The sequence below is a fragment of the Cheilinus undulatus genome, linkage group 6 (genome assembly GCF_018320785.1).
Source record: "Cheilinus undulatus linkage group 6, ASM1832078v1, whole genome shotgun sequence".
In the NCBI taxonomy this organism is placed as follows: Eukaryota; Metazoa; Chordata; class Actinopteri; order Labriformes; family Labridae; genus Cheilinus; species Cheilinus undulatus.
Window position 1 is genome coordinate 34,825,762 of NC_054870.1, and position 20,083 is coordinate 34,845,844.

Below are 20,083 nucleotides of genomic sequence, written 5' to 3' on the forward strand. Positions count from 1 at the left end.
CTGCACCTCTAATGGTCTGTTGAGTCAACTTTAAGTCACATTTTGTAATTAGTGTCATCTGCATTTTTCCAAGTTGTTTCCAAGTTGTTATTTAGGGTTTCTACTTCACTACCCACCTTAGCCACATTGAGTACTTATAAAAAGGGGAACTTTTGTTTTGTTCCAGCAAATAGGTCAACTGTACTCAGGTCAGCTGGTGTGATGTACCCAAAATAGCTATACTATTACTGTTAGTCAGTCATACTCCTGCTAAATATAGATTAAGCATGTCTAAATATGGTTTAGAGGACAAACTGCATTGTCATTTTTTTGTGTTTGATGCATTGCAAAACAGATCAGTAACTTCTGCTTTTGTTTTACCATAACAGGAAAATGTAAAATTTACGTTTTGTTGTACGGATACATTTCCAACATGTATTTTAAATGCTTTATCTAAATATTTCAAGTTAGAATGCTTAAAGACAGAAGTTAAGCTTTAACTGCATCTAATATTATCACACAGAAGAGGAAGCTGTTTGACCACTCATCATGGCAACGCACCCGCCGAACTTCCTGCTTTGCGTGTCTGTTTGTGGTTTCGACAGAAGGAGAAGAGCGTGGGAGGAAGGGGTGGAGAGTAGATTGGGTGGGACGTTTTTCTATCAGCCAGTCAAAAAGTGACGAAGGTTGAGGCTGACAGCAGATCAGAGAAGAGCAATGGAGCCACAACAGATCAGAGAGGGATACCTGGTGAAAAAGGTAAGAAAAATCAATGCGACAACAAAAGCCTGATACTACTCAGCCTCTCTGCATTGCATTTGTGGGGGTTTATCTTTTTTTTTCCCCTTGTGTGACAAATTAAACTCTGACTGTTATATCAGAACAAACTCAGCCAGTAAACGGGATGTGTCTGAAGTTCAGCTTTGTAGCAACACACAAAGGAGTTTTACATTAAAGTACAAAAAATACGGCAAAACCGTGTGTGAAATGACAAACAGCTACTATTGACGCAGATCTTACTCTGTGTAGGTAATGTGCAATATATTGTATGGTGTTTGTGGTTTCTTATTTGTATGTGCTCCTTTTTGTGTTTATATGCAAATAGTTGTTGCTCCTAATGTTTTTATCTATTACTCTGGTGGCAAGGGGTGATTTTCATGGGGGGGAAGGAGGTTTTCTAGTTCCAGGAGCTCAGAATTTCAACTCTGCTGTTTGCAGATGATGTGGTTCTGTTGGCTTCCTCGGCTGGGGACCTCCAGCAGGCACTGGGATGGTTTGTGGCTGGTACGACAGTTAGCACCTGCAAGTCTGAGGCCATGGTCCCGCTGTAATACGGTTGATTCCTCCCTCCAGGTGGGGAGTGAGTCTTTGCCCCAAGTGAAGGGGTTCAAGTATCTTGGGGTCTTGTTCATAAGTGAGGGTAGAATGGACTGTGAGATTGACAGGCGGATTGCAGCATCAGCAGTTTTGCAGGCACTGTGCTGGACCGTTGTGGTGAAGAAGCTTTCGATTTACAAGTCGATCTATGTTCCAACCCTCAACCATGGCGACGAACTCTGGGTAATGACTGAAAGAATGAGATTGCGGGCTCAAGACGTCGAAATGAGATTCCTCAGGAGGGTGTCTGGGCTCAGCCTTAGAGATAGAGAGAGCCGCTGCTCCTTCACGTTGAAAGGAGCCAGGTTGAGGTGGTTCAGGCATCATCAGGATGCCTCCTGGGCGCCTTCTTGTGGAGGGCACATCCAGCTAGGAGGAGACCCCGCTGCAGATCCAAAACTAGCTGGAGGGATTACATATCCCATCTGGCCTGGGATTCCTGGGAATCCCTCAGGAGGAACTGGAAAATGTTGCTGGGGAGAGGAACATCCGGGTTGACTTACTTCACCTGCTGCCACCCAACCCAACCCTGGATAAGCAGAAGAAGATGGATGGACTCTGGTGGGAGCTGTATGTGTGCTTGGAGCACAAGAAAAATTTCCCCAAGCATTTTGTATCTTATATATCGTATTTTATTGTATCGCATCAGTCAATTTCAGCATCAAGCAAGGATAGGCAGTCGCCCACAAGGGGCCCCAAGAAATTGATATTTTAAGTGTGCATCAAATATGAGGTACACATCTGAGATCACCCCCAGTGTTGAAGACATGTATTTTGTATGTAATCAAAGGAAACTTAAAAAGCAAAAACACATTTTACTGTCAAACAAACAAACATAAAAATGCTGGGACGCCTGCATGGCCACATTAAAACCATAAAATTGTTGATGACTGTGTGGAAAAATGGCTTGCAGTTAACAAAAATGCATGATTTGTGGCAGGAAAAAGTGATATTCTTGAACAAGTGAGTGCATACTTTATCTTATTTATTTGTAAAGTAGCACCTGCCCCTGAGACATATTTAAGAGTTACAGTTGGAAAGACTGATTTATGATGCTCTTCTAAAAGGTGATGAAAGAGTACAGTTGGGTATTTATATTCATAGAAATTGTATGTCCTGTGGTTCCGTGGCTCTGTTCCAGAAAAGAAGCACCTCAAAATACTTTGCCTTGTATTGGTCTATGTCTGGGGCCTCCAAATGACTAAAACTGTCCCTGGTCATTACAGTATTCCAGTATTTTACAGCACTGTAGAATACCGTAAAAGTTAATTGCAGCAAAAGTTTGTGAGTGGATGCAGAAATGCAAACCAAACTGCTACAAACTCAATGAGAACCAACTGTGACATGCCTCAATAACAAAATCTCAAAAGTATCTGACCTGCTTAAACGGTTTGTTAAGTAGCAAGTTAAAGCAGCGTCTGTGGGACAAGTGTCAGTGTTTCTGTGAAGTTGCTACATAGTACATAAATAACACTTCTGTTCAACAGTTGCGACAAAAACTTCCTACTTCTGTCTAGAACTAAAAGCACAACATGCATTGTGTTCTTTTGGTTGCGTGTCACTTACAATAGCAGACCTGTCCTCTAAAAGGAACCCTCAGAATATGAGTAGAAATAACTAAATCTTACTTTTTCGATTTAACAACACAACAACAAAAGCTGTGAAATAACAAAAACTTGACAGAAGTCATCTCCTGCTCATCACATAATGATTTGTTTCATGTTATGGTGAAAATTTGTTTCCCACGCTGAGTTGTTAAACCACATACCCACATGTTTTTTCCTCAGTCATGGCAGTAATGACGCCCTTTCTATTCACACTTGATATGCCAGGTAAGATCGGTTTAAAGTGACTTCTCAAAGCCAGTCAATGCTAGTTATCTTTATTTTTGTTTAGTGAAGTTCTAGCTATTTAGCATGAATAGTCTGATAATAAAAAAAGCTGACACCCTCAGAAAGTCAGAGTAATTTTTATGTTTTAAGATAAGAGAGGTGGTTTTCACAGAGTGAGTGGTGTACAGAAGCTGAGAGACGAATGCAAAGAATCAATTTTCTGTAAATGTTCACACTATTTATTTTTTACAGAAAATCATTTAAAGCAAAAAAAGCAACAAAGCTAGTCCTCCATGAAAACATCACATAAAACAGTTAGCTACATAGCTAGAATTAGCAACGCAAGCTTTGTAGCTAAGCTGCAGCTACGTATTTCAAGTACCTGTGTAGCTTGAGCTTTAGCTATGTGTGCTAAAGCTCTCGTTGCTAAAGCCAAAGCTAAGGTTGCTACATTGGCTATGCTAGCTATGCAGTTAATATAACTATATGAGCCAATTTAGCAATATTAGTTTTGACTTTAGCAATATGAACTTTAGCTAAAGCTAACAAGGCTAGAGCAAGCCGTCATTTTCGCAAGTTCCAAAATGCGTCGATAATTTAATCCAGGATTAGTCATTTGACCTCTTCTGTTTAAATTAGGAAATCCTGCTCATTCTGTTATGTTTGCTATGTGGAATTGGAACATAATGATTATGTAATGTAATGTATCTTCCAGACTTTTGTCATGAATAAAGTTGAATGGAAATACAGTACACCATCAAATTACGTCACTTCCTTTCCGATGGAGGCGTTGTTTCACAGAAGTGGTCTCCTAGAGGGGGCGTCTGAGATCTGTAGTCTTCAGCCAGACCCCTCTCGTGTTACTTCTTCCATGGAATCAAATAAATTTGTGGCTGTCCGCTGCACACTAGCTGAGGGTGTTGTAAGTGGGGGATGTGGTTGGAAAGTATGTAGAGATGAACAAAATTTGACTTTAGGAGTCAAGATCAAGTATTTATACCTTTGGTAAAATCAAGTGCATGTGTACACAGTTTAATAACATCAATAGCTTTAATAGTCTCTTGTTAATATTTATAAATGGATGAAAGAATAGTTCAATGTCATGCCCTCACAGTGTTGATGAGAATGGCCTTTACATTTGAGAAGGTCAAATTTGATATTCAAATATTGTCAAGATGACTATCTGTCAGAATACAAACTAATTGTTAACGAAAAACAAATAAGAAGGTAAAGTCTAAGTCTTGTTTTGGTGGTTGAATGAATGTTCTGGCTGTCCCCAGAAGGTTTTCAGGTCTCAAACTGGCCCACAGTGCACTGAAATTTTGAAAAGGCTGAAATAATACAGTTGTATTCTATGCCGCTGCTTTTACCTGTCCAGATTTATCTTTATGCTATAAAATTATGATTATAAGAAATGATAATCTATTTCCAAAACATCAACAACAATTATACAAAAACTAATTAATATATAGTTAAATGCCAAACCAATTACAAACAAATAGCTGGTTCCTGCAATGGTGTTGTAGTCGACTGAGCTGAGTCTAAATTCTGCACACTTCTTGTCTTACAGCAGATCCATACTTCGTTTGAACCAAAGTTAGGTAACTGTAAATGTCATTACTTCTTGCTCAGAAAGTCATATTAGTGAAACATCATGCTTTTGTTTCCTGAGGGAATTTCAGCAGCAGAGCCCACTGCAGGCTCAACAAGGCATGATGATTTGTTCAAAACAGGTGAAATGGAACAAACAAAAACAAACCAAGTTTGTTTCAGAACTACAACTCATACTTGAATATTCAATTCTGCTTTTTTTTTTTTTTTTTTTTTTTTGGAGATGGCAAATAATAATGGTCACTGAAGACATTTTTAATGCCTGTTTGTTCTTTCACTTCATGTTTCTGTAATTAGCTGGTGTGTGAAAGAAAATATGAAGTAAAAATAAGACTTATAGTGGGAAGTAAAAGTCAGCCTTGGTGTTTTTGATGTTTCATCATCTGTAAAGAATGGTACCTCTCGTTTTATGGCGAGATTATTTTACTTTGGAGTGACTGGTGACCTTAAAGCCAAGCACGCAGTCTCAGATTTGAAGGTCAATGTTGAAAGTTAAAATGTTAAATGAGCAGTGATTCTTGAGATAAAAATAGAGGAGGTAGAATTCACTTTCATAGGCTCACCTGTGTGAAATGATTTGAACATGTCCTCCAAAACAACACCATCCTAAAAACGATACTATCACACTTTTGCTCACTGTTGCTTCCTGTTGTCTTTTGTCTCACTGATCCTCAGGGTACAGTGCTAAACTCCTGGAAGGCTGTGTGGGTGGTGCTGTCAGAAGATGGCCTGGACTTCTATAAAAAGAAAACAGACAGTTCCCCAAAAGGAATGATACCACTTAAGGGAGCTACAGTTACCAGTCCTTGTCAGGATTTTGGCAAGAGGACGGTAAGAAAATGTCAAGAAAACCTGGGGAGCAATTCAAGCTACTAGTAGAAAATTCAAATGAGAAAAATAGCAGCAAAAAGTGTCAAGGCTGCAAATGATAAGAATTAAAATACTGAATTTTAAACTCTAATAAATATAAATCAGCTAAATGGGATTATTTGATTGTTTTATTTAGTTGTCTTAGCTTTCTTGTACTTAAAGTAAATTCTAAACTGAAAATTCAAATGTCTAAATGTCCCTCCTACAGCTGGTTTTCAAGATTACCACTGAGAAAAAGCAGGACCACTTCTTCCAAGCATCTTATGTGGAAGAGAGAGAGTTCTGGGTCAAAGACATCAAAAGAGTCACTACCTGTCTCCAGGGAGGAAAAAAGTTTGCCAGGAGATCAACAAGACGCTCTATTCGCCTGCCCGACGAAGTCAACCTGACGTACGTTCTGCTTAGTCTTCTTGATACTTGAAGTGTTATCTAACCAATTAGATGTATTCCTATTCCAATCTCAAAATGAGGGCCTATAGTTGCATTCACTTAAATGACTGTTGAGGTGTTAAAAGAGGAATTATTTTCCATTCTTGCTTGTTGTACCTCTGATATTGCCCAACACTGCATGGGTTCCACAGTCACATTTTTGTCATGGGAGGGGGAAATGGGACCCAATTGCAGACCCGGGTTTCTTAAAGTTACCCAACAAGGATAACCGCTAAAATCATGAGTGATTAATTGGGAGAGGGGGAAAACCAAAACAAAGGCTACTTTCTTATTAATTGATAAAAAGGGTAAACTGAACCACCACTGCGTTGCAGGTGACTAGAAACTTAACTCAAAGGAGACAGAGAAAACTATGTGCTTAAAGAACTGAAACTGCCACTAGGCTGATGTTTTAAGACAAACTAAAAGGCTGGGTAATGGCTTCCAGCATAATCCAAGGCAGTTGTCCACTGACTGGCAGTTTCACTTTCTCACAAACACAGGAAGATCCTTTAAATTTCTAAAATGTCTTTAAATGTCTTATTTTCAAAGTTCACACTAGAGAACCCCAGAAAACCCAAAGAAATGCTCTCCTTATTTCTGATGTGAGATAAGAGTCAGCACAGAGTGCTTATATCAGTTTGCCACACCTGGCCACAGTCAGTGGCAATCAGCTCTCACACACCTGGCACTGCCCTGATTGACTCACACTCATCCAGAGGCCATCCTGAATTCCCTCACAATTTTTGGCTTTATAATGTGCCATTCATTTTCAATGGAAGACAGGTGTGGACAGCATGCAGGCTAGTCTTGTACCTGCACTCTTTGACTGTGAAGCCATGTTGTTGTAACTCTGGAAATGCAGACTGTGCATTGGCATTTTCTTGCTGAAATAAGCAGGGGCAGCCCTGAAAAAAATGTCTGAAAGGAAGGGAGCATATGTTGCTCCAAACCTGTGTGACCTCAGTATTAATTGTGCCTTCACAGATGTGCAAGTAACCCATGCAATTGGCACTAATACACCCACAGCTGCTGACCTCTGAGCTTTGTGCTGATAAAAATATGGATGATTTTGCCCATCGATGACCATTATTTCTAAAATACAATTTATAACATGGACTCACACTTCACACTTTTCCCCTCTAGGTCAGTCCATCAAAGACGAGCCAAGGCCCAAAAAAGTCTGCAATACTTCTGGTTGTTGATGTGTAGCTTTCAGTCTTATTTTATGATTTTAGATGCAGCAATGTATTGTGTTCACTGAAAATGGTTTTCAAGTCTAAGTTGCAATATCATCACAGAATGATGCCAGTTTAATGTCCTGCTTCATTTTCTGTCTTCATTTTCATATACTTTTAAGCACTGATGGCAGTAATTTGAAAACAATTCCCATGCACACAAGACTGCAGGAAAGACCAAAAACGCTGTAGTATACATGCCAGGCCAGTAATTGGCGTTGTGATTTTGCAACGAACCAAAACATGTGCATGTGCATTTTGAGAAAGTTGGGGGTGTTTTGAAACCTTTCCACTCAAATAGTTCTGTTTTCAGGCATCAAAAATGCCATTCTTGTGTAAACAGACCTGAAAATTTCGTGGTGTAAACAGAACTTCAGATGGCCAGATGGTTCATGTGAGATGCTGTTTCTGTCAGAGCTAAAGTACTGTCATTTGCCAGTACAATGTTTTTTCCAATTTTAGATTAAAAAAGAAAAACATCATTAATCAACAAAGTCTGGCAGTTACATTAAGAGAAAAAAAAGAACAGATGTTTAAGGCAGGATTAAATTATGTATAGACCGGTTTTAGAAGTATTTACATAAACAGGGGGTTGCTTTAGCTTTGTTAGCTTTGGCTAAAGCTAACTTAGCTATTCTAGCTGCATATTTAACGTTACTGCATAGGCCAATTTAGCTATGTTAGCTTTAACAATATGAGCTTTAGCAAACCTAGCTAAAGCTATTGTAGCTTATGTAGCTGGTATTTGAGCTTAGATCTAGCTTTGTAGCTACTGGGTTCACACAGCTAACAGAGCTATGTAAGCTATGTTTGCTGCTTTAGGATGTTTTCATGGAGGACATGTTTTTTCCTTTAAGCAGACTGTTGACTTGGTTTTATTAAACATTTTATAATTAGAATGTGTAGGTCAGGTGTTTGACTTTTAACATTTGGTATCCTAATTGTTACCTTTACCTTTACCCTAACTCTAAACGGAAATATATTTTGAGATGCCAAGCCATATCAGACCAATTTTAGGTGCTCAATGTAATGACAATATGTATTCACAGTTTTTCAATTGTCTTTTCAGTGAGCTGTACACATTAATGAAAGACCAGGATGATGGAGTGAGAGAGCTAAAATTGGAGCAGGAGAATCGTATCTTCAACCACTGCTTCACCGGTACAGTTGTCCCTCTTTTCTTAATATTACAGGTTTGGAAGATCTCCTAACATACCCTTCAGACGGTCTGACACTATTTCACTCTCACCCTCCTCTTGCATAGGCGCGACAGTGGTAGACTGGCTGATCTCAAAGAACAAAGTGAGAAACCGGCCCGAAGCTCTCATGATAGCAACAGGACTCATGAGCGAGGGTTTTCTGCAGCCTGCCAGTGACATGTCAAAAGAGGCGGCAGAGAGCGCAGAGCAGACAGCCTTCTTAGATCAGACGGAAGCTCTATATTACTTTGTGAGTATAAATAAGTGTCAGAATATAATTTGGCAAACAAATTTGGATTAGACGGGAAATATGTTAGATGATTTACATGTTGCTTTTTAGCCTTAAATGTATGTTGTTTTGCTTTTCTGTTGTTGCAGGCAGACAGTGGGTTCTTCTGTGAAGGCTACTCTAGTGATGAAGATGTGCTCATCAAGGAAGAATTCAGAGGAAACATCATAAAACAGGGCTGTTTACTCAAACAGGTAAGAGAGGAAAAGTATCACCGTTTTTTTGTCACACACCAAAGTAGAAACGTTCTGTTCCTACTTTCACATTCAAGATGTGTGTATGAAAATAACACACAGCCGTCTTGTGGTGGAAAGTGAAAACACTTCTCGTTGTTGATATTAAGTAAGAAATATGCCACGTTTGCTTAAGTCTATGATACGTTTACAAGAAACTGTGCTATATTTGCTGATCAAACACATTATTATTTTTTTTAAATCAGGGACATAGAAGAAAAAACTGGAAGGTGCGGAAGTTCATACTGAGGGATGACCCCGCTTATATGCACTACTATGACCCTACCAAGGTAAATTAAGTGGCCTATACACACAGTGATCACTTTATTAGGTACACCTGTTTGACTCGCATCTTACTTAAATCACCTTTCTTCCTTGTTCTGATGCTTGGTTGACACAAGCAATGGTTACTGCCATGTGATTGGCTGATAAGATATTTGCATTAATGAGCAATTAAATTCGACTCTATATACTTCCTGTTAAATTTTGATTTTATTTATTGATTTATTCCTCACCTCACCTCTGGAAATCCATAAATATTATCTTGTCCAAAACAGGTGTACCTAATAAAGTGGTCAGTAAATGTACTATAAATTCAAATTCTTGCATAAGCTTTCTTTTTTGTGACTTTTCTTCCCCTCCCTCCTGTATCATCAGGGGGATGACCCCCTTGGCTCCATCCATCTCCGTGGATCTGTTGTCACAGCTGTGGAGTACGTTCCTGATGGTAAGGGAATGCCACCCCACTGTGAAGACATTGACCAAGAAATATTATTTCTCTCTACAACTGTCCACAACTCATCTCTTTTGACCCTCATCTTTTTTCTGTTTTAGCCAAAAAATACGACATTGATGGCAACCTGTTTGAGATCATTACATCAGAAGAGACTCACTACTACCTCCAGGCTGCTACAGCTGAAGAGAGAAAGGAGTGGATCAAAGCAATACAAGTAGTGTCAAAGAGTGGAAAATAACCAGGATCACATTTGAACCTTTTTATTGTGAAGTCCTAATTTTGTCTGTCATCCTATTTAACAGTATGTCAACTCTGTCATTATTGACTAACTGGTTACTTTCCCTCTACTTTACACTGTCAAACTAACAGGAAGATGTTTTGTGAAGTTTGTGGCCAAAAAAATGATCGATAAACGATATCAAATTTGAGCTGAAGAAATTCCTAAAAGTCCCCTTGTGACATTTTTTGTCCCATTTTTAGTTCCACTATTTTGCAGTGAAACTGTTTCTGTTACACTTTTGATTTTTGCAATGGACACATAACTGCTTTTGTTGTGAAAGAAATAAGCACAGCAGAAAAAGGAACCTTTATTGAAAAGGGGATAACAGACCAGTTATTAAGAGAGGTAAATATTAGGGTGCAGATGAGTTTTGATTTGATGAGTTTTTAATTTTATTTTATCTTTTTTTTAAGTAAATAAGGACATTAAAAGGAGCAGCACTGGACATATTTTACATCACTTTGGATGCAGGGAGATAAAGACTAATGTACTGAAGGGACAATAGAGCATGTTATTAAAAAAAGAAAAATCATTCATCATGCTGATCACCCTAGATATTTATGTTGCCAAAAGAAAATTTCCTGGTAAAATTTAAAGTATTATTTCCTGAAATTTTAAAATTAATATAAGGAAGCTATATCAAATACAAAAATCTCAAGTAATTACATATAACACTGTTGTAAAGAAGTGTATCTTGGTAGAATCATATCTTGTGTCATTTTAATCTGAAATGTTCAACGTACTTTGATGCTATCACTGAAGATAATTGACACTGACTCAAAAAATTTTCTCCTACATAATTACAAAAAAAAAGCTATGATGGCGATACTTTGATCATGTATCTACAAAATGACAACAATGCTGTTCATAAACAGTAATAACCATGCTATTACACAATATTACAAAACATGTTATACAATGAAAACAATGTGGTAGTCAATAACACCTTATAAACAATGATAACCGTGATATTAAACAGTAATTACAGTGTTATCAGGAAATAAAATTGTATGCACAATAACAATGTTTTAGTCAAGAAAGTTTATAAACAATTATAACAATGTTAGAACACAATAAAAACAATGTGATGGTCAATAACAGTTTATAAACAATAATAACGTGTTATTGAAAAATAAGAAAACTGTTATAAGTCAATAACATGTTATTACCCAACAATAACAATGTTATATTGTGAATAAGCTATAATCAGTATTTTAGTCATGTATCTAAACAATCATTAACATCATGTTACTCAATAATAATCATTATATGGACTATTAACTGTTACTATGCCATAACAACAATGTTTCAGGTCAATGATAAAGTGTATAAATAATAATAATAACCATTAATTGCACAATGTTATAAGTCAATGATAGCATTTTTTGCACAATAACAACCATGTTATCACCTAAAATTGATAATGTTATCAGACAGTACTCTCCATTTACACCCACCACAACATTTTCCATGAATTCTATTGTATGATCCACTGAAAATAGACTCATTTTTTATTATCAGAAAAGTTCTGCATTCATACAAACACATTTTGATAACAACTGTAATACAAATATCAGAAAAGACTGCTGAAACAATCTAGTAAACATTCTACAACAGTAGTTGGTCATGTAATGAAACTATGTGCACATGTACAAACCCACTTCCTCCTTCAGAGCGCTGCGGTGTAATCATGCAGAAATTGTTACAATGAATGTTGGTGTGGAAAGATAATGGGGTGGTGCTGCTATTCCAAATAACGCTGAACTACAAAGGAAGTATATATGAAGAAAAAGTCAACTGGGGGTGAGCGGAACAAACAGAACTTGCAAACAGGTCATTGTTGTTGTAGTCATCCAACTCATGGCTATTACCAGGAAACGTGTGTGCATGTGTGTAATTCTTATAACTTATTTCCAGTTTACATTCCCACAACAATGGTAGTGTTTTGAAAAGGTTGCATTCTGGGAGCTGCCCTCAAAACATATAATAATAATAATAATTCTAATGAATAACTCTGACATTTCTAAACACAGGGTGTATGATAAGCCATTTTTACTCTTTTAGTTACATTTTCAGACAAGCTGAAGCAAGTGTGTTTTCAATAAAAGATAGTAATATCTACTTTAAAGAGGAGCGTTTCTGTCATTTATTTGTCAAATGTTATTGGGCTGTTGAATCTTAAACCTTTAAAATAAAACTGATCCAAGTAAAATTCAGTACCAGGATAAAAAGTTCTTTCAAAGAAAAACACACTCTTGTTGGTGGTTTTTCTTCTCTTTCCATTCAAGGAAGTTTAAGGTTCATGTGGTTGTTGTTTTTTTTCACTTGTCTTTCAAAAGTTTGACACATTTTGACTTATCAGAAAAGCACACTCTGTTCTTAAGTGTGAGCAACGCTAGAATCATATCCTGCCTTCACAGTGTCACGTTGTGGCTCACAGGTCAGCTGCATCATGGAGAGAATTATTCATAACTAAAGAGACCGGCTTGAGCTCTGAAATGTCACTACATTTCAAAAAAATTCAGGCACATAAGACTAAACAGATGAAGCCTAATTAAACATACAATCTGTTTTGCAATTTTTTATCTATTTTGATCATTTTGGCCACAATTTTTACATAAGAGGGCCAAGATGTAAAGCCTGAGCTCTAAGTGCTGATAAAACAACATGCCTCACTGGGCCTGCCCACTTGTGTTTGTCCTTTTTGGAACACAAGAGGGCACTATTTATCAACCTAAGGCTGTTCCTGCGACGATTGGGGGATTATGCTTTTATAGGTTAATGATCCATTTGTCCACTTATAAAATATGTTAAAATGAAAGCCCCCTGTGGATAGCTGCCTACATATAGCCTCAGTGTACGTTACGTCCTCCTTAGTGATAAACAAGAGCAAAGTTGTCAAGGCTTCTTAGAAATGAGAGCAATGGAAACTTTGACCTTTATATGAAACTAAGTCATAATACATGTTTCACTGCTACACACAATAAAAATACGATCTATAAAAGCATCTCAAATAATTATGACGTTACAGGGTAAGGAAACCATGAGCTCTCATTCTTATATACAAACATTGAAGGCCATGAGATGATATAATGATGTTTTTGCCCTCTATGCACTCATACAGTGTGGTGTCCCTGATGTCCTTTACATCACTGATGCTTAACCATAGAACCTTATGAGCTAATGACTATTGTTAAAAGGAAGAAAGAGGACAAACAAAATACCTTCCTATTTATACAATGTAATTGAAACTAAACTGAAGAGAACTGTTCAATTAGGGGTAATAAAAGTTAACAAGCATTTCATTTAGAAATGTGAAATGTCTGCCTGCTTGACCATGAAAATCCATTCTATGAGGCTCTCGCTGCACAATATTTGTGCTTACATTAATGCCAGTGGAAGTTCTGAACCCTTCAACTATGGAATCAGCAAACTTTAAGCACCATGCAATTCAGCAGTTGCTGACCCCGCTCTGTGACTTCACATGGTTTCCACTCTGTGGCTATTGATCCTTAACACTTCTACTCTCTAATAAAATCACTTACAGCTCACTGTGGATTATCCAGCAGGGATGAAAATTCACAAACTGTCTTAGTGCAAAGGTGGCATCTATCACGGTAACACTCTTGAAATCAGAGCAACACATGTTGTATCACAAATGATTGCAAATGGAGACTACGTGCATGGCTAGGTGACTGATTGAGACGCTGCAAAATTTATTCAAGTTTATTGCCAAAATCTAATTTTCCTTTTCTCAAAGTTCCATTTAAACACATCATGGTGGCGTTTTATTTGGCTTTACCTGTTGAGCCATCTTGAATACCTCTTATATTTAGTTGATGAAGTCCTATCCTGCTACTTTCAACACTGGATTCATATTTTTAACTTGATCCGCAGTGAGGGTGTGTTTTCCATGGCTGATGTGAGGGAGGATGATGGAGATGACTGCCCTGCTTGTGTTTGGACAGAATATACAGTACACACTACAGTACACACAGTGGAGTAATATGATGAATTTTAAATGTTTGACAGTCCGGTGCTCACTTTTATAATGTAATTTAGTGTCCCTGACCATAACAAAACTTAGTTTTCATTCTTAGATGGTCATAGTCTTTCTTGTGGAAAAAAGACTGTCGATGAACATCTTTGGTCATGTTTAAGTCAACAAAATGAACACAGCTAAACTAGCAATAACATTTATTCTTGACCTGCGCTAAAGCATTGATGGGGTTAGTATGTATTATGTATGGTTATGATGTGCTTTGAAGGCCCTCATTAGGCCTTTGTCTTTTCAAAGCACAAACTGTAAAATAAAAGCTAAGCAGCACATAATTTTAAGTCAATTAAGTGCGTTACCTGGGTTTGACTAAGTGATTTATAGAGGCCTTTTTGTATCAAAGACCTCACGTTGCCTGGCTGCTTCCTGATGATGTTCAATGACAGTCTGCTTTCTCGTTACATGAGAATCCTTTTCAACTCCTGTCCAGTGAGAGAACTTCAAAGCAGATATCAGACTAAATACTGAGCATGTCCTCTATCGTCTGTTCAACAGACACACATTACATCTGCAATATTCCCCCTGTTACCTGTTAGCATCTTTAAACAAACCATGGACTTTCTTTGTTCTAACATCAAAGACGTTAATGTCTCTGCAGCTGACTCAATATACTCTGAAAATGATTCACTTTTGTGTTTAAGGGGGTATCAATGATTTATTAAATGGAAAAATAACCAAAAACATAGATAGAGAGGACTAAGTTGTACAAACCCCAATTCCAGAAAAGATAGTACATTATTTAAAATGTGCAGAAAAACTGAGTGCACTGATTTGCAAATCGTTTTTAACCTCTATACAACTGAATTTTAACTGAACTTTACTGAATCATTTATTGGACTGCAGGAATCAAATTCAGAATGTAAGCATTTTAAGATAAAGAAATACATTTTACCAGTTTAAACCATAAGTATCAATATTTGCTCAGTGAGACGTCGTCATTGTTTTGGTTTGGAGGTTTGGATCTCATTGACATCGAGCACATAAATCTATGGATGTGTCAGTGGAAATGAGCTGCTCTGCTCTATGTCGATCTTTTTTAATTCAGCAGCAATAGAGGCCGTGCTGAAGTGGGGGTTACTGACTGGTTCAATGAAGATAAAATTGCTTGAAACACTTGCCATGGTCTTTGCAGTCACATGTAAAACCAATTAAAAAGCTACAGAGGTTATTGGGCAACCTGTCAGGCAGCATGCTCTTCAAATATCAACAAATTGAAATGGTGAGCTATTACATTTTGAAAGAATCGTCATTAATCCAGAAGAATCTGAGAGGCTGTGAAATAATTGGTAGAGGATTGAGGCTCAGGTACATGAAAGGCACAAATGCTGGGGGACCAAGACCAGATGAGACCTCAGGGAGTTGTAGCTGTAATCAGGCTGAAAGCTCTTGGGAAACCAGTATTATATACGTATGCAAAGAAGGGTGTTCCTTCCTGTTTTAACACAATAATGATGCTCTATTTCTGGAGAGAAAGTGATGTAAGCTGAAATATTTTTTATGAATGGACAAAGGATGGTAGCTGCTAATTTATTTTCTGGTATGACAAGGTTAGTGACTGCAATATTAATGGCATTACACAAAGAAAACAAAGCCTGTGTATTTGGAGCAGTTTTTCAAAAGTAAATTAAGATCAGATTTATGAACAGTCAGCCCTCTCAGAGGCACAGGTTCTGAAAATATCTTTATTAGGTAAGTGATAATAAGCTACTGTCAGTCCAGAATATTGTGGGTTTTTGCTATTGTTGCAGTCGAAAATGCTTGATTTTTGCCGCAGCTCTCTCTAAAAGTGGAGATAAAAGTTGCAGTGTTTTTCTGTCCTTTTTTTAAATGACATCCTAGGTTCAAGGGAATTTGCAGCAATGGTTGCAACTGTTTCCTTAAAAAGAAGTGAAATAAGGACCAAGAGTTTCAAGCTGCAGATATCCCAGTATTTTAACAAGTTATCATTCAACAGTCAGATGGATTCATTATGCATGATGAAAAACAAAATCAGTTTCAAGGTTTCACTCTCATTCAGAGATCGTATGCAGCAGTAATCAGAAGGCCACTTTTAACAGCTTTTCTCCCTCATGTGAAATTCATCAATGAAATGATAACAGTGGTTTACTTTAACCTACAGGTTTTTATTGAACAGAGTTCTCTATTCAAAGGTCCCCAGGAAGAATAGCTTCCAGCTTACGCTGAAGCTAATGTGCTTCCGCAAATAAACAAACAAAACAACAATTAAACTGCAAAGTGGGCAGATCTGAGCAGTCCATCTCTACCACTGACTAGAAAATAGGGTTTTTATACTCAACTTGAAAATGTCTTCTGGGTCTGTCTTCTGTCTTCTGTGGTCTTTCACAATTAAAACCGTCACACATAAAAAAATTAAATAAAATAAAATCACACCAATTTTTACAGTGTAGACCTTAAACATGACAACAAAAAACACTGGTTTTACTGTTTTGTTTTTATAGTGTGATCACACACTAACAGCTTCTGTTCACCGACTGCTGGAGCTAGCTGTTAACCACCTGCTAAGCCTATTGCGGTTGCCTTTTCGGTCCATGTCCATCCCTTGTCAGTTTGTTGGTGGTACGTTTTTTTGCCACAGATCAACAAGTTTGTCCTCCAGTTCTGATGTCCATCCAACTTTATGCTTCACTTTTACTGTCATTGCTCTGGCTGTGTTTTCCTTTTGCTTCTTCCTTTAGTCAGCTTGCTTCCTGATTGGCTATTTCTTCATTCAATGATCATGTCTGCTCAGCTGTCCTCCGTGCTTACCATACACAACAGGAGCTTGGTCATAAATGTCAAACATGTCATGTTTGATATTTGTGATCTCAAGTTGGAGTGCCTCCGAGAGGGAAAAAGTTACACACCACAGAGTAATCTGGCATGAAAATCTTAAGAACCATCCGATAATAGGGCCTTTACTACTTTGGTCCAAATGGAGGATGAAGCCCGACATTTTGGTGCCATTATCATGGAGTCTGTGGCCCGCTTAAGAAGCACAAACATGAATAAGAAACAGCAACACAATGCCAGCTTCCAAAAGCAGTTCACATTTCCTTATGTAGAAGTCTTTGACTTAACATCCACTACTGTCATAGCAGCCATCAACAATCAAAATCGAGAACTTCTCTCACTTAAAAACTTTTAAAAATATTTTAGACAATGTAAATATTCAAAAAAAAATTGTACATGTAACATTGGAATAGACATTTATATGTTAACATATACAGTACATTCAGCTTGATTTTTAAAAATGTTTTAAACATTTTTTACCTTTCATATTGAGCATGATATACCTCAAACTATAGGCTACCACTTTCCTGTAAGGCATGCTATCCACTTTCACCGTGTGTCAAATCCCCGCTACATCCTGCACAGATTCTGACAATCCATGTTTGAATGTTCAGAATATTAGGAACAGGCAGTGCATTTGATTCAAAGCAATATCGATATGTTCACTTAAGCACTACCCTGATTAAGTTTCCTCTCAGAATGAAGGAAACTTAGAGAAAACAACCACATCCTTTAATGTGTAACGGTGCCACACATGAATAAAAGAAACGCAGTTGGGAGTCTCAGACTAATTTAACTCCTGGTTACTGCAAAGTCAAAGTAATATTTACCAACCTTATTTACACATCATTTAGTTTGTTTTTTTTTTAAGTCATACAGCGCTGGAATGTTTCCTGATCTCTGGAAATCATCATAAAAACTGAGCACTTCCATCATCTCTCTGGACAGTAGGCTAACCTTTATTCTATTTATGTTGTACTATTACCGTCCTCATCATTAGATGGTTAATGCAATAAGGCCAATTTTAACAAAAAGTGGTGTTTTTCCCCCAAATAACTGCATAATGACTCAGCATCTCTGCACGCCAGTGCGTATGTGCAGTGGTAGGCCAACAGTGTAATAGAGTGTTAATGCTGTGCCTATTGACTTATTTACACAGTTTAAGTGCTAACACCTTTTTTGTGGAGCTTTAACAAAGCATCACATGACCCACCTGCTGTGTGATTCTGGCTGTGTAGAGACAGACCTATATTCAATCATGTTTATGCAGCACCTGTGACCACAGCTGCCAAAACAGCAATAAAACGTGATTTCTCAGTGAATGATTCGTTTGACACATCTTCTGTATTATCTTTTACGATATGAGCACAGAGAAGAGAGCTTACTTTGGTTGATTCAACAAAGTCCAGTTGTTTTCCAGTTTTGTCACTAATGCTGTGTTTCATTTGCCTCGGATGTTAAATGTCGGAGCGGGGAATGACGTCACACCGTAGCTCAATGCGTTCCGTTTTGTAACTCCCTTTTAACTACTTTGTATTCTCTCTGTATTTCTCCAGTAATTGACTCAATACCATTGCACATGAGGGTTGCCCCCACACCCACCCCCAAATGATTTCTCAAGAATTAATAAAGCATGAGATTGATTCATATTGTAGTTAAGTCAGATGATCTAAAAGGAATAAACCCAAAGAATCTGATTGTGACACTCTATTCACACTTCTGCTGCACATACCATGGTTAAAATAAGTGCTGAATTAATTTTTAATTTTCATTTTGTAAATTTCTCTGTTATGCACATACTTTTTTAACACAGTAAAGTGTCTGCATTTCTTCAGATGCCATTTTGATCAATCAGGATCAACACAGCTATATAATCAGTGAAGTGCCCTATTCAAATGTGTTGCAGTGTTGGTGTTTTTCTCAGTATTGTTTTGTGTTAAGTTACCCTTTCATGGCAGGGCTCCAGTTTGCCCTCAATCTAAGGAGAAGTGGTGACTAACTAATCCACACACACACAGAGACACATACAAGCACAAAGAAGAAAAAAAAACAGGTCAGGGTTCCTTATTGTCTCTCTTATCATTGAGCTGAAGAAGAAGCTATTTTCAAAGGCAGCAAACCAAATATTTTAATTTATTATTCTGAGGCCTCTCAGTGTAGGCAAAGAAGCAGATTGGATTTGCACTGCAGCTGTCAAGGTAAAAAGAAATGATTGGTACAATAGATCAAAACAGAAATGAGGTTTGCTAGAAGACATAAGAAAAGCAACAGGCAGAATCAGAAGTTGCATAATTGTTGAACAAGTATATATATTTCTATCATTTTAAACAAGCACACATGTTATTTTCATGTTAATCAGGAATTTAAAATAGGAAAGAAAAAATCTTGGTAGGCTTAGAATACATTGTAGGTTAAGTTCGGATCTGCATATAGAAATAGTAGCGGGTCGTCCACAAACAGTGATAGCAGTAATTGAAGGTTGTGATTGAGGAGCAGTCTGTGAAAGGTCTTGGCAGATATTAACCAGTGATGAGAGGTGATTGTTAACCTTTGGTCTTTTCATCTTCATCTCTTGCTCTGTGTTGTTCCGATCTGAGTCTTGATTTACTCATCACCTGCATTAAGATTTACTTAAAACCCATTGAAATTAGTGAATGGATGTTCTCCTATTTGATTTAATGTCTACTGTGGTTACAAGACCTGTGGGTGATTACAATCCTGACTTAAAGAAGAAATTGATTTAAAAAAAATGCATGGACATGGCTATGTGAGAGAGGTCATTTTCTAATAGAGGGTTAGCAGTCCAATCCCTTAACATGTTGGTGCTTCCTTATGCATAACAATGAACATTAAATTGCCCCCTTTGGTAAAGTCATGATTGTGTTAGTGACATTAGTGTTGATCTTAGGGACACATTAAGCAAAATGTATTTAAGAGTTGGTATGAAATGTGGTGTAAAAGCATGAGAAGTGAGACGAAGAGAAACATAAGAGCAGTCCATTTGCCATTTAAGGTACTGGTCTGTTGTTGCTGTTGTTCCCAAATGCTTCCACTTTCTAATAATATCACTTACAGTTGACAGTGGAGTATCCAGCAGGGATTAAATTTCACAAACTGTCTTATTGCAAAGGTGACATCCAACAAAATACCACATTTGAAGTCA

General features: G+C 37.5%; 1 protein-coding gene across 2 annotated transcripts; it reads left to right on the forward strand.

Moving 5' to 3' along the window:
* Positions 1-664: 664 nt before the first annotated feature.
* Positions 665-12,201, forward strand: plek (pleckstrin). 2 transcript variants are annotated; one of them, XM_041790074.1, is made up of 10 exons: positions 681-738; positions 4,759-4,789; positions 5,475-5,630; positions 5,878-6,059; positions 8,406-8,497; positions 8,601-8,785; positions 8,914-9,018; positions 9,264-9,347; positions 9,715-9,784; positions 9,892-12,201. In XM_041790074.1, exons 3-10 carry the CDS (start codon positions 5,571-5,573, stop codon positions 10,029-10,031), a joined length of 918 nt encoding a protein of 305 aa, XP_041646008.1. In that variant the 5' UTR covers positions 681-738; positions 4,759-4,789; positions 5,475-5,570; the 3' UTR covers positions 10,032-12,201. The 2 variants fall into 2 exon arrangements, with proteins under 2 accessions (XP_041646007.1, XP_041646008.1); XM_041790073.1 differs by lacking the exon at positions 4,759-4,789 and having other exon boundaries at positions 665-738.
* The last annotated feature ends 7,882 nt before the right edge of the window (positions 12,202-20,083 follow it).